Here is a 26,818-nt window from a genome sequence, read left to right as displayed (position 1 = left end):
GTATTCCTTCCCCTCCCCCCCACCCCGCCACCAAGGACTACATTTCCCGGCGGGCGCTACGCCTACCCTGCGGTCAGCTGACCGGTCTCGTGATCTGCTATGAGTCAGGCCGGGAGGGCGAGGGCGGGCCCCAGCGGCTTGCGCTGCCCGTCCTTGCCCCTGATCCCCCCTCGTTGGAACTTGGAGTTGCAGCGTTGCGGTCCCCGGTTCTCCTCTCCACTTGGTCACATCCCTGGAGTGTCCTGACCGTGCGGGTGGGGAGAACTTCCTCTAAGCCTGCGATTCCCTCTCGAGGACTGGAAATCGGCAGTCTGGCTTGCCTGGCTCTCTCATCTCGTTTCTTCCCTCAGGACTGTCAGGGGGTTCGGCTGGAGGAGGAGAGGTGACTGACTGCCCTGGATCGCTGCTGATCCTCGACCAAGCGGAGCCAAAATGTCCCCGGAATCTAAAAAGCTTTTCAACATCGTTATTTTAGGAGTTGCCTTTATGTTTATGTTCACCGCCTTTCAAACTTGTGGAAATGTGGCGGTGAGTTGGAACTTGTCCTCGCTCCTTTGAAATGCCTATCAGAATGCCCTCCAGTTGGTGACAATAAACGTTGATGTCCGCTACCACGCCAAGATTGCTCCTCCTGTTTTTCAACCTACCCTTCCTTGTTCTCTATGATTTGGTTTGGTTTCATGTTAAACACTGACGTTTATGACTCAGACGTGGCTTGGAGTTTGAATGTTGGCCATAGTTACTTTAATTCTTGTCCGCTTTAAACGCTGCGTTTAGTGAGTGTTTGGGTGGTTGGGGCACCAAAACCCAGTGCAGGTACATCTGGTTGTCGCTTCCCCGACTCGGGCTTGTGTTCCGCAACTGAAATCTTTTTCTCCTCCGATGGTGGGCTTGGTGGTAGGGAACTGGAGCACTGTGGATCCTAACATGTTCCGAGAAGTTAGGCTTTGCAAGGGGGAGGGAGGTGGCAAGGCGTCTTCGTTGATTATTTTATCTTCCACACAGCAAACTGTCATCAGGAGCTTAAATAGCACAGATTTTCATGGCAGTGGATATACCAGGTATTGTACCGTGTGCATGATTTGACTGTGCATGTCGTAGTTCCATCCATCTCTTCAGGAAAGCCAGCAATGAAGTGCTCTAACATCTGATTTTATTCAGATCTCTGAGGAGCAGTGATTGTGTCAAATCTGTCTCTTTTCCGACTTGAGGGCCAGCCTGATAGGGCCACCCTTGCCTCCAAGGCTATTCAAATTAATCCCCAGAATCTGCTTGGTGGAAGGAGAGAACCAACTCTTGGAGGTTGTCACGTGACTTCCACACAGTACTACACTCTTACACATAAATAAAATTTAAAATGTGACAGTGAAAAATGATAGACCAGGGATGGTGGTCATGCCTCAATTCCCAAAATGTGATGGTAGTTTTTTTTACTGTTTTGTTTATGTTTTTTTAATGAGCCCAGTTTCTTTGCTAAGACCCTGGTAATAAAGACAGTGTAGTGCTCCCTGTTCAATAAGCATGCAAGTCTGTCAGTCACATTCTGATCCTAAAAAGTGCGGTAGTTGTTGAAACATTGGATCCTCATGGCTTTTTAATTTTATAATCACTGTAATTTCATTCTCAATGTGGAATTTTTTTGTTGTTGTTGGTTTTTCAAGGCAGGGTTTCTCTGTAACCCTGGCTGTCCTGAAACTTACCCTATAGACCAACCAGGCTGGCCTCGAACTCAAGAAATCAGCCTCCTGAGAGTTGGGATTAAAGGCTTGCGACACCACCACTTGACCTCAATTTGTAGTTTCTTCATAAGCGTTTGGATTTTTATGCTGTCGAGGCCCAATTTCATAGGCAGAGAAAATGAAAACCTCCCAAGTCTAGTCCTCGGGGTTTGTAGCTGGAGATGGGCTAAATGATGTGGGCATGGAGTTCTCTTCCTCTTCTCAGGTAGCCTTAGCCACTGCCTGGCCTTGCGCTCACAGAGTAGTGCAGGATAACTTTGAACTTCTGATCCTCTTGCCTCACTAATGACGCGATTAGGAGCCTGTAGCACCAGGCCCTGCTTCAGCATGTCCCCCTCCCCAATAACCCATATCCAAGAATTCAGCATCTTTCAGCCCAGGGCTAGGAGAGCCTCTCTGGCCCTCACCTCATGAAGGTAGGAAGGTGACTATGGGCCTCTGTCACCCTGGCTTTACCCCCTGCTGGTTAGCTGGGTCAGAGGCCGAGCCAGCTGGCTGCCTCAGCATTGTCTGTCTGTTCTCTAAGAATGTTCTCAGTTTGTCTGCTGGCTCTTTCCGTCTTTGTGTATAAGTAGGACATGCTTCTCTTTCCTCTTTTTCTTCTTTTTCCGTGAGACATTCTCACTATATAACTCTGGCTGGCCTTATTTATTTTATTGAGGCAAAGATTTTGTATGCAGTCCTGGCTGTCCTTGAACTTGTTCTGTAGACCAGGTTGGACTCAAAATGACTGTTCTTAAAGTTATAGAGATCCTCTTCTGCTTCCTGAGTCCTAGGATTAACCAAATGCACCACCTCAGGGTTCTCTTTAAAAAGAAAAAAAAAACTCTAATTTTTTTCTTTTTGAGATGGTGTTTCTCTGGGTTGCCCGGACCACCCTGGAACTCACTCTGTAGAACAGGCTGGCCTCAAACTCCGCCTGCCTCTGCCTCCTGAGTGCTGGGATCAAAGATGTGCACCACCATCCGAAAAAAATAAAACTTTTATTTAACAAGAATTGTACATATATATATATATATATATATATATATGAATATATGTGCTACAGAATTGTGAAATTGAGCTCTACACACACTCTTTACATTTGATTGATTTATAAACTTTAGAAAAAGAAATAAGGTCTTACCCTGTAGCCCAAGCTGGCCTAGAGCCTACTCATGCACTGCTTCCTAAGTACTGGAATTGCAGGCAGACATTGCTATGCCTGGCTACTTTTTGTAATTTTTCTCTGTGCTTATAGGTTTGCTGTTGCCCTGTCCCCCTGTTCCAAAACTTTTTTTTTTCGTGTATTTTTTTTTGTTTTTGTTTTTTGAGACAAGGTTTCTCTGTAGCTTTGGAACCTGTAGACCAGGCTGGCTTTGAACTCAGAGATCCGCCTGCCTCTGCCTCCTGAGTGCTGGGGTGTGTGCCATCAACACCCAGCTTCCAAAACATTTTTTAAGGTGTTTTCTTCCAGACACAATTTCTTTGTGTAGCCATAGCTGCCCTGGAATTCGCTCTGTAGACCAGGCTGGCCTCTGCCTCCTGAGTGCTGGGATTAAAGGCATGTGGCACTACGCTTGGCCCCAAACTCTTTATTTTAGATTTTTATCTAATTCTGGTATATGGTATCTGAGGATAAGTGGAAGTGGTTAGTACTGTCAGAACTTTGTAGTGCTGTGTCTTCTGTGTATTTTAAAGAACAAATGAAAGTTTTGGTTTTTTTTTTCCGAGACAGGGTTTCTCTGTGTAGCTTTGGAGACTGACCTGGAATTCACTCTGTAGACCAGGCTATCCTCGAACTCACAGAGATCCTCCTGCCTTTACCTCCCGAGTGCTGGGATTAAAGGTGTGTGCCACCACTATCCTGTGAAATAATACATTTATTATCTGAGCAGCTTATGGAAACCAAAGAAATATTTACTCTGAATTTACTGATTTAAGCACTGTCTAATAAATGAAATCAGGACCCTCCAGATGGCTTTAGTGCCACTCTGTTTAAGATATGTGTAGTAAGCCGGGGAAGGTGATGTAGCCTTTAATCCCAGCACTTGGAAGGCAGAGGTGGGGGGAATCTCTGAGTTCAAGGCCTGCCTCTACTATATAGTAAGTTCCAGTACAGCCAGAACTATATAGAGAAGAAAAGATATCTATGTACTAGGGTTCTTAGACATGCTGTGTATATCTGTAGTCCCAGTATATGGGAAGCTCTAACAGAGAAGTGTGGTTCAAGTCCAGCCCTGGCTGTATAGTAGAATGACAACTGTCCATATAGGTGATTACCTATTTATGTAATGTATACATATAACCAAATTGCGTATATGTAATAGGGCTGAGGAGTAACCAAAAAATGTTCAGGTGAGTAAAATAAATTCTAATGTAAGCAGACTCTAACTCCGCTTGTCATTTATAGCGAAGGAATGCCATTCGGCTACAGAAGTCTCAGTGGAACAGACGACTTGGCCTCAACCCCTGAGCAGATCTCCTCTAGCGACTGAGGCAGCTTATTCAGTACAGTTCTGCTTTCCATGAAGGGAGGCTGTGCAGTGATACCTTCTTTCCACAGCATCTAGACTTACCAGAGGAAATGCCCGTAAAGTCCTTGGCACAGTGCTAATGTTAGCATTCCCTGTGAAAACCAGTACCTGGAATCATGTTACAGGCAAGCTGTCTGAAAGAAACGTGATAAAATATTTAATATAAGACAGATGTGCGAAAAAAAAAAGCGTTCAAGGGTCTGGGCAGTAATACACTTTGGCATTTGCATGGTGTCTTCACAGCAGCGCAGCAATAAACAGTGTGATTGTGTGGACACGAAAAAAAAAAAGACAGATGTGGTGGCACATGCCTGGGATCCCGACAGTGTCGTGGGACAGACAGACAGGAGTATTGCTGCAGGTTTGAGACAAGCCAGGAGTAATATTTGGAGACCCTGAAGGGCGGTGGTGGCGTATGCCTTTAATCCCAGCACTAGGGAGGCAGAGACAGGCGGATCTCTGTGAGTTCGAGGCCAGCCTAGTCTACAAGAGCTAGCAGGGCAGGCACTAAAAACTACAGAGAAACCCTGTCTCAAAAATTAAAAAAAAAAAAAAAGATTTGAAGACCCTGTCATAACAAACAAACAAAAACCAGCTATTGCAGGCCTGTAATCCTAGCTCTTGGGAGACTGCGGCAGGATTGCCATGAGTTCAAACTCAGCCTGAACTACGCTGTGCAGTGAGTTTCAAGCCAGCCAGGGCTACATAGTAGGACCCTGTCTCAAAAAAATTCTATCCATCTATCAATAACTAATATATTTATAAAGTAAATATGTATTTATATTACATAACTGAGAACTTTAATGTGATCTTTAAAGATATATATTCTGATTAAAGCCTATGGAATTTTTTGCAAAATTATAAAATTTACATGTTTTGAGTAGAATTTTACATCATCTTATTTTGTGCATGAATGTATGAGTGTCCACATACCACAGTGTGAGTGTGGAGGTCAAAGGACAACTTCAGGAGTTGGTTCTCCCCTTCCACAGTATGGGTTCTGGGATTGAACTCAGGTCGTCAGACTTGACCCCAGGTACCTTTTGCTGATGAGCCATCTGGCTGGCCCCAAGTCAGATTTTAAAAGTGAATTTTTTAAGACGTTACTTAAGGTTTTTGTTCTTTCCCCCTGCTGTACACTGTGTGAGCAGCTTGGCAATTATCTACGGCGTGTTCTCTGCTTCCAATTTGATCACTCCGTCCGTGGTCGCCATCGTAGGACCTCAGATCTCTATGTTTGTCAGTGGCCTGTTTTACAGGTGAGTGGTCCCGTTTGCCCTGTGGTTGTTTAATTTAGAGCACTTTAGCCTGTCTGGGAAGTCCAGTGGGGAGTGGTCCTTTGTGGGGGGTGGGGGGACCCGGTGCTCTGCTTCGTGCTCAGGAACACTGGACTTCCCACTGATAAGAAGTGTGCGTCAAGTTGGATCTGTGTCTGAGACAGTTTCTCACTGTAGTCCAGACCAGACTGACCCCGACCTGGCGATCCTCCCGGCTCGGCCTTCAGAGTTTGGTATTATCAGGTTCCTCCATATCTGGTGGATAGCAGCTGTTGTCTTACTGTTAGTAATTAGAATGCAAAAGTCTCTTTCTGTTGGGGTTGAAGAGAGCCTTCTGTGAAGTAAGTTTCCTTTCTGTTAAGTTGGTGAGCAGATTTATGTGAAATCAAGGAATGTTCCAGCTCGAGCTCGTCATGCGTTGACCTCATGGCAGAAGCTGTGCAAACCTGGGAAATGTGCATTTCCGGGCTTGAGATGGTAAACAGCCGTCAGTGGCCTGGGTTGCAGAAGGCTCCGTGGCAGAGCACTTGCCTGTCACGCGGAGGTCTGGGCTTGGCCTCTTTTCTGGGGAGAAAAAAAAAAAAATCACAAAATCAGTTCATGTTCACCCCTTTCCAAAAGCCTAAATCAAGAAAGTGCTTTCCAGGTTGAAGTTAAGGTTGAGAACCTCCGAGCTGACCCCTGGGCGGCATGCTCAGAGTTCTGCTTCATGTACTGTTTGACTGTAATGCACTGACCTGTTGTATTTTAGCATGTACATTGCCGTTTTTATCCAGCCTTTCCCATGGTCCTTCTACACGGCGTCTGTTTTCATTGGAATCGCGGCTGCTGGTGAGCATCGCCCTTCGCCTGCCTTCCTGGGGCTCGGGTGCTGTTCGCACGCTCGCTCGGGAAACTGCCTGACTTCACTGCTCTGATGAACTCTTGGTTTGAATTTTAGTGCTTTGGACAGCTCAAGGAAATTGCCTGACAATAAATTCCGATGAGCACACAATCGGGAGAAACAGCGGGATTTTCTGGGCGCTCTTACAGTCTAGGTAATAATCTTTTTGGAGCTCAGTCTGTCCTTGGGTTTCTTCATGACATTTACTAGCACTTTTTGTGTGGGGTACAGATTCATACTTTGTTAATTACATAAAATGCATGGAACTATTTTACTAAAATTTAAAATTAGCAAACAAAATATTAACCTCCATATATTTTGCGTCCTCTGTACTTTAGGCCTTTTGGATTGTTTATTTAATTTCATGTTATCTTCACAGAAACTTAGGAGGTAGAAGTATTATCTGTTTGCTACAGATGAGAAAATAGAGACTGAAAGTTAACCCATGTAAATATGGTTATCTGGAGCCCGTTTGCCACGTCCTTCCTGCCGAGCTGCACCGCCCGGATAGCTATTAATAAATCCACCAAGTTCAGAAGGGAGAACAGTGGTCCTGCTTCTGAACGACACAACATGGTGGCTCTTCCTAAGGAAAAAGCAGCACCAGTCATTCTGCCTAGGACCTTTGGTCTTACGAGTAAATCCAGAAGAGCTGGGAATAGTGGCAGGGACCTGTAATTCCAGCACTCAGGAGTAGAGGCAGGAAGATTGCAGCAAGTTCAAGGCCAGCTTGGAGCTCCTGGATGGCTGTGGATAAAAGCACTTGCTACCAGACCTGCTGACTTGAATCCCGTCCCTAGGCTCACATGGCAGGAGGAGAGAACAACTCCTCAGGCAGGCTGCCCCCCCACCCGCTTGTGGCCTGCAGCCCTGTATTGCACCTCCATATACAAACAACTCAACGGAATACAATTCTTAGGACAGAATTTCATAAGACTTAAACTTGGCTGTTTAGTTGATGGTGGTAATCGGTGTGAGTTTGTGTGTGTGTGTGTGTGTGTGTGTGTGTGTGTGTGTGTGTGTGTGAATCTCACAAGGCCGGCCTTGAACTCCTCCAGTCTCGGTGCGATTATTTTGCTTCAAGCCTCCCAAGTAGCTGAGACTGTAGGTGCACCCACCACGCCTGGTGCAGAAGTTTAGTCTTAGGGAGTTAGAGATTAAGAAACAGGAGAACTAGTGAGTGGCCACCCTCAAGAAAGTCTGCCAAACAAACAGCTGGAGGTGGGTATTTCAGTCACAGATTTATTCGCAAAGTCCTTAAGTTTTAGGATTTTGAAAGTAGCATAAGTTTGTTTCCAGTTTTCTTCGAGAGTTCCAAGTTTCCACAAGTGTCAAAGTGAGTCAAGTCCTTTAGGGCGGGGCAGAGTCAGCTTGCTGTCACCTGTGTCTGGGTCAGCTGATGGCTCAGAAGAAGTCAGGTGGCGTTGACACTGTTAAGTGAGCCAGGGCAGGCAGGTTCTTTACAAAATCACCCCACACACACTCACACTATCCTCCTTCCCCTCTTGAAATAATGAGGATGGTGTTTGAAAAGCCCGAAGTGTGAGCTGGGCACAGCAGCCCATGTCTTTAATCACAGCACTCGGGGGCAGAGGCAGCCAGAGACCCTGTTTCAAGTAAATAAAGAAATCTTAACCCCTCCAAGAATCCAGTGATTCCCCAACATCTTCTCCCTTTCTCCCACAGCTTGTTCTTTGGAAATCTCTACATATATTTTGCCTGGCAAGGGAAGACTCAGATTTCAGGTTGGTCTTATTCACGTTCTTTATTGGCGTGGTTTTGAAAGAGGAGCAGCAAGCAGTCCTACAGAAACGCCCGTCACCGCTCTGTCATTCCAGTGAACTTCAGCACCCTGAGGTTCCTCCAGTTAATCTGCTTTTTCATAAGCTTTTGCCTCACATTTATTAAGTGAAGGTCAGAGTTCATGGCTGTGCTTTGTGGGGCGCCTCCAAGTAAGTGGGAAGGTCGTGCTGAGCGTGCGCGGGCTAGCCAGGCTCCCGAGGGTTTGTGAGTGTTCCGTTGTTGGGTCTGTGCCCTCCTTCAGTGAGCCTGTCTGTTCTTGTGCTGTTGCTTCTCTGGCTTGTTAGTGTTTCACTAGCTGAAAGACGAAGGTGGGCGTGGCTATTTCTTCCTAAATTTCTACTGGTGCCTTAAAAATGTGAGGGAGTGTTGGGCTGCCTGGTGATAACTGGTGGGTGTGGCGCTAGCTGGCATTGCTTCATGGTGCTGTCCACTCTCTCCTCTTGTCCCTAGAGAATGACCGGAGGACGGTGTTCATTGCCCTGACGGTGATAAGCCTCGTGGGGACAGTTCTGTTCTTTCTCATTCGGAAACCAGACCCTGAGAATGTCTTTGGAGAAGAAGAGTCTTGCGATGACCAGGACATGGAAGCCCCTGAGTAAGACACCCAGGACATTCTTCTTCATGTTAGAGTAGACTGTGAACACCTGGGGTCTAGGTTTACAACAGCTGGCACATGGTGCTCCCTGACAGACAGACATGGGGGGAGTCAAGCAGAGATGGAGAGCCATGGAGGACAGAGAAGGGAAAGACTGGAAGAGAGGCCGTGAAAGGTTCCCCAGAGATTTAAGTCCTTCCACATCTGCGGGTGACCTTCACAGAAGCAAAAATCCTGTCCTGTTTTTAGGCCATGGTTTCCCATTCTGGTCGGCAGTCTCTCCGTGCAAGGCCGGGCAGACGCCTTCAGTCCTGTGCAGTGGTCCAGCTCCCCAGGGCTGTGCTTGGGGCAAGTGGCAACGCCCCTGCGGTTCTCAAGGGCCAGGAGATTTCCAGTACTGTATTTACCTGAGCATAGTTCTTTCTGATTTTGAGATGGACTCTCACTACATAGCTTAGGCTAGCCTGGGCTCGAGATCCTCCTGCATCAGCCTTCTGCTGCTGGGATCACAAGTGAGGGCCAGCACACCCAGTCACCTCAGCCTATCTCAGTAGTGACATTATTTCAGGTATGGAAGGTCACCAAGCATCATGGCACATGCCTGTAATCCCAGCACTTGGGGGCTGGAGGCAGGAGGATTAGGAATTGAAGGTTACTCTCTACTGTGCATCAAGTACAAAGAAAGCCATCCTGGACTACATAACACTTGTTTCAAAAGCTATACAAACCAAAAATCGTAGGTGATTTATCTGCAGTATCATTTAGATTCGAGGGGGTGGGAATTAAAGACTTGACAAAATATGGAGATTTTTCTTACATCTTTTTATCCATTGTTAAAACTTTTGCACTGAGCATTACTTATTTATCTTTCTATCTGTCTGTCTATCTTTTTTTTTTTTTTTTGAGACAGTGTCTCACTATGTAGTCCTGGCTGTCCTGGAACTCGCTGTGTAGACCAGACTGGCCTCTAACTCAGAGACTGAACTGCCTTTGCCTCCCTAGTGCTGGGATTAAATTAAAGGTGTGCACCCTGCTTCTGCGTTACCTTTTTAATAAACAAGCAACGCATAAAACTGCAGTTGAAAGCTTGCACTGAGGGACTGGAGAGATGGCTCAGTGGTTAAGAGCATTCACTGCTCTTCCACAGGATCCAAGTTCAATTCCCAGCACCCACATGGCAGCTCACAACTGTAGCTCCAGTTCCAGGGAACTCCACACCCATGGCAAAACTCCAGTGCACATAAAAGAAAAAGAAAACTTACTGAGAGTATTTAGAGTGATGGAGAGGAGTCCTTGGGCTGAGGATGTGTTACATGCACACAGTCACGCGCCACATATGGATCTGTTAGTGGCAGGCTGCTGTATGACCGTGAGCCGTAAGATGCTGTCTCCTAACAAGGCTGACGTACTGTGAGCACGCCCTGGGATCGGGTTCTCAGCGCCGTGTCATAGTGTCAGTCAGCAGGTTGGAGAGGAGCGCGCTGCAGGAGGGCTGCTCGGCCTGATCAGCATTCTCACATGAACTTCTGCGCCTTTGTTTGGCAAAGATGCTGACCGTGTGCCAGCCCTAGCAGAGGGCAAGCTTCTGCTCTTACTGGACTTAGTTTCAGAGGTGGTAGAAGTAATACACCTGTAAGGGGTCACCAGACTGTCCTAACCGCGGGACCCGGGGCAGTCATGTTTTATCTTTATGTCGGGAGATCTTTACTAATTTTAGTTTTAAATTTAAAAAAAATTGTTGTATTTCCTGTGTGTGGATGACTTGCCTATGTGTGTATCTGTACTACCTTTGTGCTCAGGGCCCTTAGAGCCTGGAGAGGGCATTGGTTCTTCTGGAATTGGAGTTAAACCTGGCTGTGAGTCACCGTGTGGATACAGGGACTAGAGCCCGGGTCCTCTGGGAGAGCAGCCGCTGCTCTTAGCCACCAAGTCATCTGTTTAGCCCCTTGCTTTAATTTTTTAATACATGTGTATCTCTATAGGCAGTTGTGTATGTTAACATAGGACACACGTGCCAGAGGACACTTTCGGGAGCCGGTTCTCTCCACCATTGTCTGTCCCAGTTTCCAGTCGTTAGACTTGGTGTCGAGTGCTGTTACCCACTGAGCCATCTTGCCAGCCCCAGATAGTCATGGTTTTAAAGAATTTGAATGATGGAAGGCTTCCTATCTACATGAGAAGAGTAGTGGGAAATGGATTCTCAGATTCTCTCTTGACAGTTTGGAAGCAGCAAGATTAAGAATATGTGTCTGGGCTGGGGTAGAGGTTGGCGTGTGTGTACAAAGCCTGGATTTGACCCTAGTTGTGAGCGAGACTTTTCAAGGGTGAACAATACTTGTGTATACAAAAGCAGCAAAGGATTTCTGTCTTACCCGAGTGTCATTTTCCAAAAAGAGACAGATGAGTGAGTGTGTGTAAGTTCATTAGGAGAAAGTCTCGTTCCCTTGTTCAGAATAAGGAGGTTCTGGGAATCATGATGAGCAGCCTGAAGACCAGGGCCAAGACCGGGCCCTCATAGCAGAGAACACTGACAATCACTGGAATTACTTGGCACAGCACATAGAGCCAGAGGTGAGGTTTGGTTTGAGACAGGGTCTCACTGCGTAACTCTGCCTGTGACTCTGTAGCGGGAGTGTGCCGTCAAACCCAGGGGAGGCCGTAGATTTACAAGTCTAGGCGGAAGTGGGGTGCCACTGAGCACATGCTGCTTTGTTCTCTCTGTGGTTTCCAAGGGAAAACCATCTAATTTTATTTTCCCAGGTCTGCCCAGAACAACGTGACAAAGGCAGTAGATGCGTTTAGTAAGTATTCTCTGTCTGAAATGCGGAACTGTTAGGGAACACCTCCAGCATTTGCCTCCCCCTTTCCCGGGTAACTCTGGGTTGATGTCCCCCAGTGTCTTCCGTCTTCCATGTATGCGTTTCTAGACTATATCATCTTTCCACCAGTGTGTCTCTAACATGGGGCTGTGAGGGGTGGGTGAATGGTGCTGCTGCCCACCTAAGGAGGTGGGGGCGGGGGTGCTGGGGACAGGCCTCAGCTGTAGGGACTCTGTTGACACTGGGAGTTGAGAGCAAACCACAGGCTGCTCCTTGGAGCAGAGCAATGACTCCAGGGACTGGGGGCTGGTAAGAGCAGCCACACTTGCTCACTGAGTCTTTTTGTCAGGCCGCAGACTCTGGTAAACTCTGTTTGGTACCTTGCTGCCGTGCTCATCAGCAGTTCTGAGGGTTCCATAGTAGGCAGTGGTTGACACTTCCATTCTAGAGAAGAAAACTGGGGTTTCCAGGACCTGAACAAGTCCACTCAGAGCTGTTCACAAGTAACCAAACAGCTCTTGGATCATGGAGGAGGTTTTATCTGATGATCGTAAGATGGAGATGGGAGCGCTCCTCGCCCCTGAGATTGGGAGTGGGCAGCTTAGTGGTTAGCTGCTGGGAACATGTGATTATCAGTGTCCAGGCCGGAACTTTTACAAATGCCATCTTACTGACAGGACAGCAGGCTGTCAGGAAGTTCCACCCAAGGTCAACCAGATGGTCAGTAGGTGGCTAAAGTGAATTTGAGCCTGGGCAGACTCAGCAGACAAAGTCAGTGATTGACATGGAGTCGAGTATTCCCTCAGACTCAGGTAGACCTCTGACACTCCAACTTCTGCCCAGTATAGACAGAAGCTTCTGTCCCACCCAGTCCCGCAGCCCTTCAGTCCCAAAGAAACACACAGAGGCTTACATTAATTATAAACTGTTTGGCCTATTAGCTCAGACTTATTATTATTAACTAGCTCTTACAACTTAAATTAACCCATAATTCTTGTCTATTTTTAGCCATGTGGCTTGGTACCTATTCTCACTGAGACATTCTCATCTTGCTTCTTCTGCATCTGGCTGGTGACTGATTCTCTGCCTTTCCTTTTTCCAGAATTCTCCTGGTCTGGTTGCCCTGCCTATACTTCCTGCCTGGCTACTGGCCAGTTAGCGTTTCATTAAACTAATATGAGTGACAAATCTTTGCAGGGTACAAGAGCATTAACGCAAAGCAACCCACAACCTCTCAGCTTCTCTGCTTCCCAGGAGAGACCCTTGCTAAGGCAGTTACTTCCCGTGGGAGCAGCCTGCTGTAGGCTATCAGCTCTCAGGACTTCCCAGTTCCTGTGGCCCTTGGGGATTTATGAGTTGTTAGGTCCTTTTTGTCAGAGTGGAAATTCTTGATCTCATCAGCTGTGGCTGGCTCAGATGGCACAAGGCCTGTTTTTAGGAAGGACCTCGGACATGGGTGCTCTGTCATTAGAGCTGTTTAAGCTGGCTTTTATACACTTCCTGTGTTTCAGAGCTGCATTCATAATTACAAATTGAGGTTTGGCTGTAAGTAAATAGGTTATAGCCAGGTTCCCTGACTAAAATGTGAGGTTCCAACCATTGGGACTCTGGCTGTCCAGTGTGGAGTCTAGGAACTTGTCTGCCAGAAGATCCACTATGGTCAGGGGTCAGAGGACTTGAGCAAAACTCACAGAAGCAGCAATTTAGCAACTGTTTTTTTTTTTGTTTTTGTTTTTGTTTTTTTTACAGTGATTTTCCTTCTGTAGCTTAGGCTTGCTTGAAACCTATGGATCCTTCCGTTTTGGCTCTGTAATTTCAATACTTGAGGGACAAGAGGGTCAGCTGTCATCCTCAGCTACTGAGGAGTTCAAGGCTAGCCTGAGATTCTGCCTAAAATAAATAAATAAATACGTGGCAAATTCAGATGAAACTTGGCAGGCATGGCAACCTAGGTCTGCAAACCTGACATTCAAAACAGACAGGAGGACTGACTTGTTGCGGACCCCCTTAGACTGCATAGGAAGTTCCACGATAGCCTGAGCCAGCATGAGCCCCTGTCTTGGGTGGTAGGCATTTTTAGAAATGCGTTCTCCCCCGTAGATCTCATCCACAGTGCTCCGTGCAGAGGCAGACATCAAGCTGTCTGCAAACTCCAGGGCAGGGAAGCCCCGGTCTGTCTCTGTGGGTCAGGATGCTCCAGGTGGTTCTGACCCAAGTACTCTGCTCGCCGATTCCCTGTGCAGCCTGTCTGTAGTGTCTGTGCAGCCTGTCTGTAGTGTCTGTGCAGCCTGTCTGTAGTGTCTGTGCAGCCTGTCTATAAGCCTGTCTGTAGTGTCTGTGCAGCCTGTCATAGTGTCTGTGCAGCCTGTCTGTAGTGTCTGTGCAGCCTGTCTGTAGTGTCTGTGCAGCCTGTCTGTGCAGCCTGTCTGTAGTGTCTGTGCAGCCTGTCTATAAGCCTGTCTGTAGTGTCTGTGCAGCCTGTCTATAGTGTCTGTGCAGCCTGTCTGTAGTGTCTGTGCAGCCTGTCTGTAGTGTCTGTGCAGCCTGTCTGTAGTGTCTACTCAAGTGTTTGATTGTCTCATGTCGTTCTGGTTTCTTTCCCCTCCCCTCCGGTTATTAAGAGCTAAAAACGCATTGAGGACAATGTGTCTCCAGAACATATTTAAGCCCTTGAAATAAACATTCTATTTACAGGGCAGACTTAGTTCATGCCTCATGCATTTTAATCTGAAAATTTAGGTTCTTTGTTTACTGGCTTCAGTGATGAGAAGAATGTTCTGGCTGAAGGAAATGGTTTTTAGAACTTTTGGCTGCCAATTAAAGTCTAGCTAAGTCTGTCCAATTTTTCTCCTTCCAGAAAAGTCTCTGAAGTTGTGTGTCACCAAGGAGATGCTCCTTCTGAGCGTTACGACTGCCTACACAGGTATGAGCCGCTCCTTCTGCTCTGTCGCTGTGTTGTGACTAAAACAGTAGCTCGGTATTGCTTCTCCTGCTCTGACTGCCCAGTGCTAGCCTGCGACACCTCGAGGCGGCTCTCAGAGGGCAGTGGTGGCCAGAGCCTCTGAGACAGTTTTGTTTACATATCCAGTACCTTCCTGGTGTCTGATGGAAGACTGAATCATATTCTGTCAGTCAGTCTTCCCCGTCCTGTAGCGTCAGGACTCGGCACAGCCCTCCGAGTGACCTCCTCCCTCCTTGTGATTGACAGGAGAGCCAGACTGCATAGTGGCTAAAGGCCCTTGCTTGTATCACTTCTGCTTCGCTCTGTTGGTGACACCCAATCACAGGGTCAGCCCTAATTCAGTGTGAGAGGATCAAAAAAGAAAGAGAAGAAGAAAAAAGAAGTTGAGGTTGGACTGGGGATGTAATTGCATAATTAAGTGGCAGAGCATTTGCCTAGCAAGTTCAGGGCTACGGGTTTGATCTCTACTATTGGAGTGGAGGGCAACCCAAAACCAGGCTGGAGAGATGGGTTGGTGGTGTCGAGCATTTGTTGCTCTTCTAGAGTCAGGTTTGGTTCTCAGCACCCACATGTAAATCCAGGTCTAGTGGACCCAGCATCCTCTTCTGGCCTGTCTGGACACTGCACACAGTGGTACATAGACATTCCTACAGAAACACCATACACATAAAAATAAAGTAAATCTTAAAAAAAAAAAATCAAAATCAGTCTGAGCCTGATGTCATGGCACCTACTGGCAGAAAGATGCAAGTTCGAGGCCAACCTTAGCTACATAGTTAGACCTTGTCTCAAAACCCCCAGCAGCTACAAACCACACTGATTTACACAGTTTGGCACCTAGGAAACCAGCGCAGGTGTCAGCACAGTCAGGTTCTGGGGAGGGTTCTTCTAACTGTCCTGCTGTGTGGTCACGGGGCTGGCAGAGAGCAGGAAGCAAGCACCCATCATGAGGGACCCATCCTCTGGGTCCGTCACCTGAGGCTGGCCTACAAAGCCACCGTGTGGGGAGCTGAGTTTCGGGTAGGCTTTCAGAGAGCACTATCTGGTCATTTACACAGCATAAAGCTGCCCACCTGGGACACATTTTAGTCTCTGAGTTTTCGTTTCTGTGTCAAGCTCAGCTACTGGGTGCAGGCAGAAGTCAGGAAAGGAGACAGCAGCTGTGGAACTGGTTAAAGCTGGTTTTCTCTCCCCTGAGGTCTGGAGCTGACGTTCTTCTCGGGGGTGTATGGGACCTGTATTGGGGCTGTAAACAAATTTGGGACGGAAGAGAAAAGCCTCATTGGACTCTCCGGAATTTTCATTGGCATTGGAGAAATTTTAGGTAAGTTGGTTTGCATTTTGCTTTTTACTTTAAAAACTTTTTATTCTTTGGGTAGTGGTGGCGCACACCTTTAATTCCAGCACTTGAGAGGCAGAGGCAGGTGGATCTCTGTGAATTTGAGGCCAGCCTGGTCTACAGAAATAGTTCTAGGACAGTCAAGGCTGTTACATTGTAAAATCCTGTCTCAAAAATCAAAAACAAAAACAAAAACACTTTTTTTTTCAAAGTTAGACTGGAAAGCTGGTTCTGTAAGAGTTCACGGTTAGTCTTAGTCTGGGCAGTAGAAAGAGACCCTATTTCAATTTAAAGGAGGAAGAAGGCCTGGTAGTGGTGGCGCACGCCTTTAATTCCAACACTTGGGAAGCAGAGGCAGGCGGATCTCTGAGTTCGAGGCCAGCCTGGTCTACAAAAACTAGATCCAGGACAGGCTCCAAAGCTACAGAGAAACCCTGTCTCAGAAAACAAAACAAACAAACAAACAAAAACAGAAAAGAAAAGAAAAAAAGAGGACGAAGAGCCATGTAAGATGATAGAGGAATTCAGGCTCATCCTTGGCTGTGTAGTGAGTTTGGGGTCAGCTTGGGCTGCTTAACACCTTGTCTCAAAAAAAGAAAGAAAAAGAAAAATATTTTGTTATAACTTATAATAAAGATAGACATCTCTGGCCTTGACTTTGTATTTGCCCCACTTACTTTTATCTAAATAGTGTATTTATTTTTCTGTCATCACTGTTTTCTTTCGACTGACTTTTGTGTGTGTGTGCGGTGTACACACACAGGCCAGTAGACAGTGGAGTCCTCTGTCTTTCCCCATCTGGTTCTTTGAGACAGGGTCGCTCACGATTTCTTGGTTAGGTTGTTGAGCCCCCCTTTCTCCTCCCCGCCTCTCACAGTCTTCCCTGCCCTCCTTGATGCTGGGGTAGTGGTGGGGCCAGGGCAGGAGGTGTGCAGTTAGGCGGCCTTGGTTACAGCGCAGTCAGCTGCTCCAGTTCTGGTTCTGCGAGGTACTTGAAAGAGCTTCTCATTGCTGGAGGGGAGGAGGGCACGGTCTGGCTCTCCCTGAAAGCTCCTCACTCCTGCTCGGGTGATGTCATCGCAGGGAACTGGCGTGAGATGGGTGGCTGGAGACCCTGCTGGCACCTTTGTGGGGTCTGGACTAGGACTCTGACAGTGAGGTACCTCAGGACTTTGTTCTTTCAGTCTCAAAGTGGGGTGAGACAGGCTGGATACCATCCATTCTCACAGACTCTCTTCATGGTTAATGTGTGCAGAGCCAAGAAGTCACAGGACCCAGAGGGCAGGACAGCAGAGACTGCCAGAAAGAAAGGCGGGGCCAGGCTTTCCCCTGCCTTCAGTTCCTGTGGGCACCCGTGAGTCAGCGCTGTCAGCCAAAGCCTTCCTAAGTGCCTGTGACAGCTCTGCAGGTTACCCCCACTTCAGACTAGCCCAGCCCCGTGGTCCCCAAGCCACCCTACCTCATTTGGCTTCAAATGCAGGGTTAGAGACAGCTCACAGATGAGGGAAAATGGTGCGTGCTCTGTTCATTAAGAAGAATGCAGCGCTGGGCGGTGGTGGTGCACGCCTTTAATCCCAGCACTCAGGAAGCAGAGGCAGGTGGATCGCTTTGAGTTCAAGGCCAACCTGGTCTACAAGAACTAGTTCCAGGACAGGCTCCAAAGCCACAGAGAAACCCTGTCTCAAAAAACCAAAAAAAAAAAAAAAACCAAAAAAAAAAAGAAGAAGAAGAAGAATGCAGGTTAGCAGGTGCTAGGGACCCCAAACTGCTTTCCAAAGGGGCTGTTAGCCATGAGGGCACCAGGGGCTGGGGTATACAGTGTGGCATCTCATTGTGTGACGACCAGATCCCAGATCAGGGTAATGTGCATTTCAGCACCTTAAGTACTTATTTATCATTTCTTTGTGTTTATGGAACTTTCCAAATCCTTTCTACTACCTGTTTTGCAACCTACAGATAATTGTCATTAACCATAGTTACCCCCACTGTGCTACAGAATATTACCTTTTTTTCCCTTTTTTTTCTGAGGTGACCTTGCTGCTATATAGCTGTTGGCCGACCTGGAACTCACTATATAGCATAGGCTAATCTCAATTAAAGGCATGCGCCACCACTGCCCAGCTTACATTTAAAAACTGCCAAGTATTTAAATTTCTTTTTATGGTCAGAATTAAACCTGGAGTCTTGCACATGTGAGGCCAAGCACTCCACCACTGAGCTCGCTGCTTCCCCAACTCCGTTTTTAAAACTCTGAGACAGAATCTGACAAGGTTGCCTAGGCTGTTTTGGAACTCACTGTAGTTGAGGCAGACCTTGAATGTTTCCTCCTTCCCCTTTAGTCTCCTCAGTCGCTGGGTTGAAGGGTCATGCCAGCAGCCCTGGCACTCACCCTCCTGGAAGCCCTTGTTGCCCCTTCGTGCAGCTTCTCGGTGACAGCTGCCAGTCATGCTTCCTGGATGAGCTTTGTGGCCTGCGCCCCTAATCTCACCACTGGGGAGGTGGAGGCAGGAGCAGCAGCCCCAGGTCTAGGCTACCTGAGACGTAGTCTCTAAACAGCTGTGTAGTTGATGAGTTGGCCCTCTGACTTCTCTGATTAGCTAGAATGCAAAGGCAGTTGCTCTAGATACTGTAACTCTGCCATTTGACTTTGGAGACTGTTTGGGGTGGGTATTGGACAGCTGGGAGTTCATTCCCCGGCCCTGCAGTCTAACCCATGACTGGTTCTGTGATGGTGGAGACCTTTGAAGCGGTCATGTGTCTTAATCTGCAGGTGGAAGCCTCTTCGGCCTGCTGAGCAAGAATAATCGCTTTGGCAGAAATCCAGTCGTGCTGCTGGGCACCCTGGTGCACTTTGTAGCCTTTTACTTGATCTTTCTCAACATGCCTGGAGATGCGCCCATTGCCCCCGTGGAAGGAACTGACAGCAGCGCCTACATCACACCCAGGTAGAGTGGCTGCCATTTTCTGAATGGCTCAGGGTGGGCAGGAGGAGTGAATGACTGGAGGTTTGGAAGTGGAACGCTAGCCCTCCTCAGAGTCTGTCAACTCTCTAAGGTCATCGGTCAAATAGGGATGGAGCCAGGAGGAGTTGAGCAGGGACCCAGAGCATCCCAAGGGAGTTTTGCAATGATTACTTCTAACCTACTGGATCCTCCCTTGCTCTGTGCAGAAGTGCAGAAGACTCTGATCAGAATTCTCTTCTCTGCTGTTTGAGCAGTGAGCTGGGCCAGTGTTAGAGGAGGGGGAAAGAGGAACTCAGACTCCGACGCCCGCCCGAGCGGCCTGCTTTTGCCTTGACTTGTGATTCATTATTGATGCAGTGTCTGTGGAGAAAGCCAAGGGAGCCTAGCCAAGGGAGCCTAGCCCAAAGACAGTATTTGTTTTGCTGAGAGTAGACCCGAGTTTGCTGGACTACAAAGGTCTGTGCATTTAAGCATAATTTCCTACTGTTTGATTTCTAGTAAGTGGGCTAGATTCATAACACTGTTGAGTATAAAATGTTGGCCTGGAGTTTGGAAGATCCCAGGTTTAATTCCCAATATCATAGAAAAGGCCTTAGAAAAGTTAGTATTTATGTGGGGTTTTTTTTTTTTTTTGATGGGGGGTTACGTGTGCACACTCGGACCTTAACTCTGAGGAGGAGACAAGTACAAACTCTTTTGTTGGGAGCAGTGTTTCTGTATGCTGGTGGTACTAAATATTGGTGCTACACATTAAATTTATTTTAGAGATTCATTTTTATTTTATCTTTTTTATCTTATTTTTGGTTTTTTTGAGACAGGGTAAAGACCCTACATAACTCTGACTGTCCTAGAACTCACTATGTAGACCAGGATAGCCTTGGACGCCCAGAGGTCCGCTTGACTCTGCCTCCTGAGTTCTGGGATTAAAAACATGTGCCTGGCATATTTTTTTATTTAAATTCTATGTATATGTGGGGGGGGCAGTGCATGTTTAAGTTCAGATGCCTGTGGAGTTCAAAAGAGGGCTCAGATCCCTGATGCTGGAGTGGCTAGTGGTGGTGAGCCATTGGAAGTGGGTTCTGGGAAGGCAGGCTCCAGTCCTTCGTCGAAGCGCACTCCCTAACCTGTGGGTCTGTCTTCTCAGCAAAGAAGTTGCCATTCTCTGCAGTTTTCTGCTGGGCCTGGGAGACAGCTGCTTCAACACCCAACTGCTTAGCATTTTGGGTTTTCTCTACTCAGAAGACAGTGCGCCAGCCTTTGCCGTCTTTAAGTTTGTTCAGGTAACCTCTTTATCGCCTGCAGTCCTGTCCCTTCACCCTTTCATCAGTCACTCCTCCCCTGGGTTTAAGTGAAAGTTGGCCATCGGTAAAGAGGATCGTAAGGTGCAGGGGCCTTGGTTGGGTGAGAGTTGTTTTGTTTTGTTTTTACGAGGCAGGGTTTCTCTGTGTAACAGCCCTGGCTGTCCTGTAGACCAGGCTGGTCTCCAACTCACAGAGACCCACCTGCCTCTGCCTCTCGAACGCTGGTGTTAGAGGCATACGCCACCATGCCCAGCTGGGGAAGAGATTTTAATTCTGGTCTCTGCATGCAGGTGAAAGACCTCCCCTCCTTGGGTACCGGGTTCCATTCTCTCATCACACAGACTCTACCTCTCCTGTGTACTTTATCGTGTTACTGTAGCTCCCACAGCTTACTTGGGGTACAGTTGTGAACTGTGACCAGTGAAGTCCGTCTCCATGGGCACCTGTCTGTCGCAGGTGTCTTTGGGGCAGAAGCAGGAGGCTGACTGGAGCTGCTGAGGCCCTGGGCCCACGTGCTGATTTATCTTTCTCGTTCCAGTCGATCTGCGCAGCTGTGGCTTTCTTCTACAGCAACTACCTCCTCCTTCACTGGCAGCTCCTGGTCATGGTGATATTTGGGTTTTTTGGAACCATCTCATTCTTCACTGTGGAGTGGGACGCTGCTGCCATTGTGGCCCGAGGCTCTGACTACCGAAGTATTTGATGAGGCCCATGTCTCCAGGAAACACAGCTGGTCACATCGCAGAGCTGGTTAAAGTGACTGCCTGTCGGTGTCGTAACTGTTGGGTGATGCTGAGTGTGGAAAGGGAAGGAATCAACACTTAGTCGGGCGGATCCTAGCATTTTAAAGCTGGAGGGCTGAAGGAATCCTGTCAGTTACAGCCCTCCCGAGATGTTTATCCACCCACCGTCCTTGGATCCCTACAGTCACGTCTCCCTCGTCCTCGTTCTCCTGGGAAGATCCTGCCTTGGTCGCCACGTGTCGCTCAGGATTCTTTTGTGGCTATGGAGTGTGTTCACTGCCTAGGAACAGGACGCAGATGCCACTCCACATGTGGATCTGGGACTGACTTCCAAATAGAGAGTGAGGATGCTGAGACACAGTTGTTTTGAGATAGAGTCTCACTGTGTAGCCCAGGCTGGCCTTGGACTTGCAGCCCTCCCCCTGCCTCCAGTGTTGGGAGTATAGAGTGTGCCCAGCACTTGATTTAAAATGCACCAGTCTTTTTGACATCGGATTTTTTTTCTTTTTCTTTTCTTTTTTTTTTTTTTTTGGTTTTTTCAAGACAGGGTTCCTGGAACTAGCTCTTGTAGACCAGGTTGGCCTCAAACTCACAGGGATTCACCTGCCTCTGCCTCCTGAGTGCTGGGATTAAAGATGTGCCACCACCGCCCAGCTTGACATAGGATCTTGATATTCAGCCCTTGCTGGCCTGGATTTTGTACACCGACAATACTCCTGCCTTCATCTCTAGATTGCTGGGGTGGTGAGAATATGTCACCACACACACTCGGCACAAGACTTTAGCTTCTCTTGAAATGCTTTGTTGAACAAGTCCTCTTACCCTGCCTTTCCTAGCAAGGAGTGGGCAGTTACATGTTCTGAAATGAAGTAAAGACTCTGTCATTTGTCAATTACAAAAGCAGTAAAGAGAAGTGAAGAATATTTACTGGGGGACTTTTACTATGGTCTTCCTGACAATTACAATAAAAACCCCCTCCTCCTAGTGGGTCTGAGAGAATGCTTGAGTACCGTTGACGGCCTTCCGTAAGAGCTGACACTTTCACAACTGAGATATTAAATAGACTTCCAGATGTGTCGTCTTACTGTATACTCCAGGTTGGCCTTCAACTCTTGCCCTTTCAGCCTCAACATCTGGCTCAAACTCACCAGCTTAGTGTGTGTGTGTGTGGTATGCATTAGGTTGAATAACCATCGCTGTATCTAATGACATTTTATCTTTTTAATTCTCTTTATTATTTATGCGTGTATGTGTTTGCCTGCTTGTCCGTGTGTTCACCATGTGCTTGCAGAGCTGATGGAAGTCAAAGGGGCAATCGATCCCCGGGAACCGCAGTTACAGGCAGTTGAGAACTTAACGAGGGTACAGTGTCTTAGTTGCTTTTTTTTTGTTGCTGTGAAGAGACAGCCTGACCAAGGCAATGTATTCAAGGGTTTATTGGTGAGTCCCTGGCCATCATGGCTGTGGTGGGTAGGGGGCAGGCATGGGGCAGTGACTGAGCACTTACATTTGATTCACAAGCAGGAGGCAAAGAGAGCCTGGGAATGGGTCGGGCTTTAGAAATGTATTTATGTAGTTTGTGTATGTGAATGTTTTGTTTACATATATGCATACCAGAAGAGGGCATCAGATCCCATGAAACTACAGTTATAGACAGTTGTGCTAGCAATTGAACTCAGAACCTCTGGAAGAGCAGCTGGTGCTCTTAACCCCTGGGCTACCTCTCCAGCCCCTGGCTTGGGCTTTTGAAACCACAAAGCTATCCCCAGTGACACATCTCCAACAAGGCTACTCCTGCTAATCCTTCCCAAACAGTTCCACCAACTGGGGAAGCCAAGCATTCAAATATACGAGCCTATGGGGGGGGGTATTCTCATTCAACCACCACAAGCAGCAAGTGCTATTGACCCTGAGCCATCTCTACAGCCCCATAATTACAGAATCCCTTGCCTTTTCTCAGCCAGCACCCCTTGTGGGCAGGAATCGGCTGAAAACCACCTGTCCCTTGTCAAAAGGGGCTATCCTGGGACGACTCACAACAGGGCAGCTGTGTTCACCAAAACAAGCAAGCAAAGCCACAGACAGCGAAGGCAAGACAGAAGCCCTGGTCCTTTCTCATGAAAATGTCATCCTGTCACTTCTGCCTTCTGCTGAGATGCTGGTCACTGTTTCCAGCTTGCAGGAGAGGACAGGGTCACGCAGGTCATGAACACCAGGGTTGATGGTCGACTGTCAGCCCAAAGCTTTGGTATGAAGAGAAACCAGTTCTGCCTTCCCAAGCTTGCATCTCCCCAGGCTATTGCTGAGAACAGACCCTGCCGCTGTGTGGGCAGAAGGTATCCGAGCAGCGTGCCCCAACACTAGGTGTCTTCATAGAAGGAAGCCATATCTTATCACTGCTTGTAGGATTCCTGGTGATATCAACTGTCAACAGGGAAAGGACGTGAGTTGAAGGTTGGGAACCTAACTTGTGGTCTGCTTCCTGACAGCTGTGGCAATTCAAAGCCAGCACAGGGAATTCCAGGCCATCTGAAATATATGGTGAGACCCTGTCAAAAAAAAAAAAAAGGACCAGAAAACAGACCCAAAATGTGATTTATGCTGTAGAGTGGAATAGTATTCATCCTTAAAAAGGGAATCAGGTGTGATACATCCTACAACAGGATAAACCTAGAGGGTACTGTGTTGGGTGAAATAAGCCAGCTAGCGGAAAGTTAACTGCTGTATGGCTCTGCTTACATGAGGTGCCTAGCAGTCAGAGCCTAGAGAGACGATAAAATGGTGGGCTCCAGGAGGTGGGCCGTGGAGACTGTTAATAGTATAGCTTCAGCATTGCAAAGTAGAAGGCATGGGGATAGATGGTGGGGATTACACAACGCGCTGGATACAAAAGATAATAGGCTTATGAGTATCGTTAAAAATAATGTCTTGTGAGGGGGGCCCTGCAGGTGTCATACAGGGACGCAACTGAGGTACGAGATAAAGATGAAAACCCAGTGCAGATTGATTTCAGCCTGGCTCAGACTCTGGGGAGTCTGTCAGGTGATTCACTGTCAGCATATTTAAAACACAGTACTATTTGGGGACAGGTTCCCAGGCAACAATCAGTCCGATTCCAGGTGCACAATAAAACTTAAGAGACAACCACATGACTACACAGAAACTCGTTTACAAGGTACATGTGACCACGAGGGTGGGCTCTGTAGCTAAAAGGCCTAGAATCTAGTGTGGTCTCTGACCGATAGCATAGAGGCCAGCAGGCCATAAAAAACATATGACACCTCCCCTAAGGGGAGTTAAGAGCACTGACAATTCTTCCACAGGACTCAGATTCTATTTCCTGCGCTCATATGGCCTCTTTCATCTATAGCTCCAATTCCAGAGGATCTGACAGCCTCTTCTGGCTTCTGAAGGCACCAGGCACACACATGGTGTACAGGCATACATGCAGAACTATACTCAGAATAAGTGTGTGTGTGTATGTGTGTGTGTGTGTGTAAAATAGAAACACAGGAGGCTGGCGACATGACTCAAGCATGTAAAGACACAGGAGTTCACATGGTGGAAGGAGAGAATGGACTCCTAAAGTTAACCAGTTTTAGAGACAGGATTTCCCTGTGTAGCTCTGGCTGTCCTGGAACTCACTCTGTAGAGCAGACTGGCCTTGAACTCACAGAGATCCGCCTGCCTTGGTCTCCTGAGTGCTGGGATTAAAAGCGTGTGCGACCACCGCCCACTCTTTGACTCCTAAACTTGTCCTTTGACCCCTCCATGCCTACTCAGTCCACATGGGACACCGGCAACAGAGCAGATTAAAAGATCACCAAAATCCAATTTGGAAAGGCAGTGAATTTATCGGGTTTAGTTACGGAGCACTGGCGAGGGCTGGCTCACAGGAATGTGGATGGCCCAAAGTGGGCTGTGCTACCAAAGAGTCCCCAGTAAGGACGGATGGGGTCTCGCTTCAGCAACCTTCCAAGACCCTGAGGCCTTGTGCAGTCAGGACAGTGTCTGCAAGGCGTGGGAAGGTAGGTGGAGTCAGTTGAGGGTACAGTGACCTCCTCACCCCCTCCTGTGACAGAATCTCAACAGGCTCAGCTTTCAGGTCTCACAGCTGCTCAGATGAGGCTGACTGCTGAGAATGGTGCTCTATGACAGCCTGTGTCCAAGGGGACCCAAGGACATCCCTGAAATGGGGCATCTGCCAGATTCGCAGGGCTGGGCGTGTGGTCATCCTCACCGCTAAGGCTTATTCCAGCGTCAGGTATCCACTGCCAGATTGCAAGGACCAGGACCCGGAGTCTGCAGGTGCTCTGAGTCTGCAGCCACGTGTGTGGATCTCCACCTCTGGGCCACATACATGTGTGGTGTGTGTCTACCAGGAATGCCCACTAAGTCAGACCCTGCAGAGAAGGGTTTCGCTGGGGTCTGATCCCAGGAGCTGCAGCAGCCTAGCTCCTGGCCACCTGCCAGACTCCCAAAAGGAAGGCAGGTATGTGTTTAGCATAAACTACATGGTTTTCACTTCCAATCCGGATACATGGAGCTGTTCTCGGCTGCTGGGGACAGAAGTTTCTGGAAAGGACAGCTTCACTGAACAAGGCTGATCAGCTGATGAGAACCGTCCTGACTGTGGACAGTGGGAGGGTTGAAGGTCCAGAGCCCAGTTATCTTGGGCCACCTTTTGACTCTTAGCCATTTTTTTGCCCTCCTCTGTATGTGAGCCAATATCTTTGTGACCATGACCATTAAGTAAATCCTTTGGTAAGTACAGAAACCTGTCTCCCATCAACTGAAAGTTCAGAAGCATCTGAACTCTGTAATGAAGATTGTTGGCTTTGCTTTAACCCACCCACCTCGTGTTTCCACCATTGTATTTAAAATCTGCCTCAGCTGGGCATGGTGATGAATGCCTTTAACCTCAGCACTCAGGAAACAAAGGCTGGTTTATCTCTATGAGTTGGAGGCCAGCCTGGTCTACATAGCAAGTTCCAGGACAGCCAGGGCCTCGGCTGGTTAATCAATAGTGAGGTGATGCTCGATGAGGATCCTGGAGCCTGATTAAGAAATATTAGCCAGCTAAGGTGGGTCATGCCTGTTTACTCCAGTGCTCAGGAGGTTGAGGCAGGGGAATTTAACTATAGTAATGAGTTCCAGGCTAGTCTGGACCACAGAGACTCCTGGGAACATTAACTGCTGTGGCTTCTTGATTGGGGCATGCAAAGTAAGCAGACAGTTCTGTGGGGTTTTTTGTTTGTTTGTTTGTTTGTTTGTTTTAAGCAAACAAAGTCGGGGGCCAGAGATATGTTCCAGCAGGAGTGCTTGCTGCTGCTCCAGAGGACCCAAGTTCGGTTCTCAGCATCCACACTGGGCAGCTCACAATGACCTGCCACTCCAGAGCCAGAGGATGAAATGCTGTCTTCTGGCTGTCTGTCTCAGCCGGTGTTCTGTTGCTGTGAAGAGACACCATGCGCATGGCAACTCTTATAAAGGGAAACATTTACTTAGGGCTGGCTTACAGTTCAGAGGTTCAGTCCATTATCATCGTGGCAGGAAACATGGCGGCACTCAGGCAGACATGGTGCTGGAGAGGGAGCTTGAAGGTTCTACATCTGGATCCGGAGGCAGCCATTCTTATTCAACCCACCACATCTGCATATACTCATGTAACACAAAATAAAATAAAAATTAAATCCTTAAAAATAAATATTGAAGTCAGACTTGGTGGCACACACCTTTAATCCAAGCATGAGAGGGAGGGAGAGAAAGAGAGAGAGAGAGAGAGATTTCTGAGTTCAAGGCCAGCCTGGTCAACAGAGAAAGTTCCAGGACAGCCAGAGCTACACAGAGAAACCCCGTCTACAAAACAAAGCAGAAA

General features: G+C 47.7%; 1 protein-coding gene across 5 annotated transcripts; it reads left to right on the top strand.

Moving 5' to 3' along the window:
* The first annotated feature begins 91 nt into the window (after positions 1–91).
* Mfsd11 (major facilitator superfamily domain containing 11) lies at positions 92–21,924 on the top strand. 5 transcript variants are annotated; one of them, XM_048451913.3, is made up of 14 exons: positions 93–254; positions 351–528; positions 1,006–1,061; positions 5,407–5,514; positions 6,284–6,363; positions 6,473–6,569; positions 8,102–8,160; positions 8,669–8,813; positions 11,574–11,614; positions 14,490–14,555; positions 15,793–15,918; positions 18,704–18,878; positions 20,041–20,176; positions 20,736–21,924. In XM_048451913.3, exons 2-14 carry the CDS (start codon positions 433–435, stop codon positions 20,898–20,900), a joined length of 1,350 nt encoding a protein of 449 aa, XP_048307870.1. In that variant the 5' UTR covers positions 93–254; positions 351–432; the 3' UTR covers positions 20,901–21,924. The 5 variants fall into 5 exon arrangements, with proteins under 5 accessions (XP_048307872.1, XP_048307871.1, XP_048307870.1 ...); XM_048451915.3 differs by lacking the exon at positions 1,006–1,061 and having other exon boundaries at positions 92–254; positions 6,309–6,363; XM_048451914.3 differs by having other exon boundaries at positions 92–528.
* The last annotated feature ends 4,894 nt before the right edge of the window (positions 21,925–26,818 follow it).

This window comes from Myodes glareolus, chromosome 9 (genome assembly GCF_982192425.1).
Source record: "Myodes glareolus chromosome 9, mMyoGla1.1, whole genome shotgun sequence".
NCBI lineage: Eukaryota > Metazoa > Chordata > Mammalia > Rodentia > Cricetidae > Myodes > Myodes glareolus.
The sequence above is the reverse complement of the archived record's forward strand: the minus strand, read 5'-3'. Positions and strand labels throughout refer to the sequence as shown.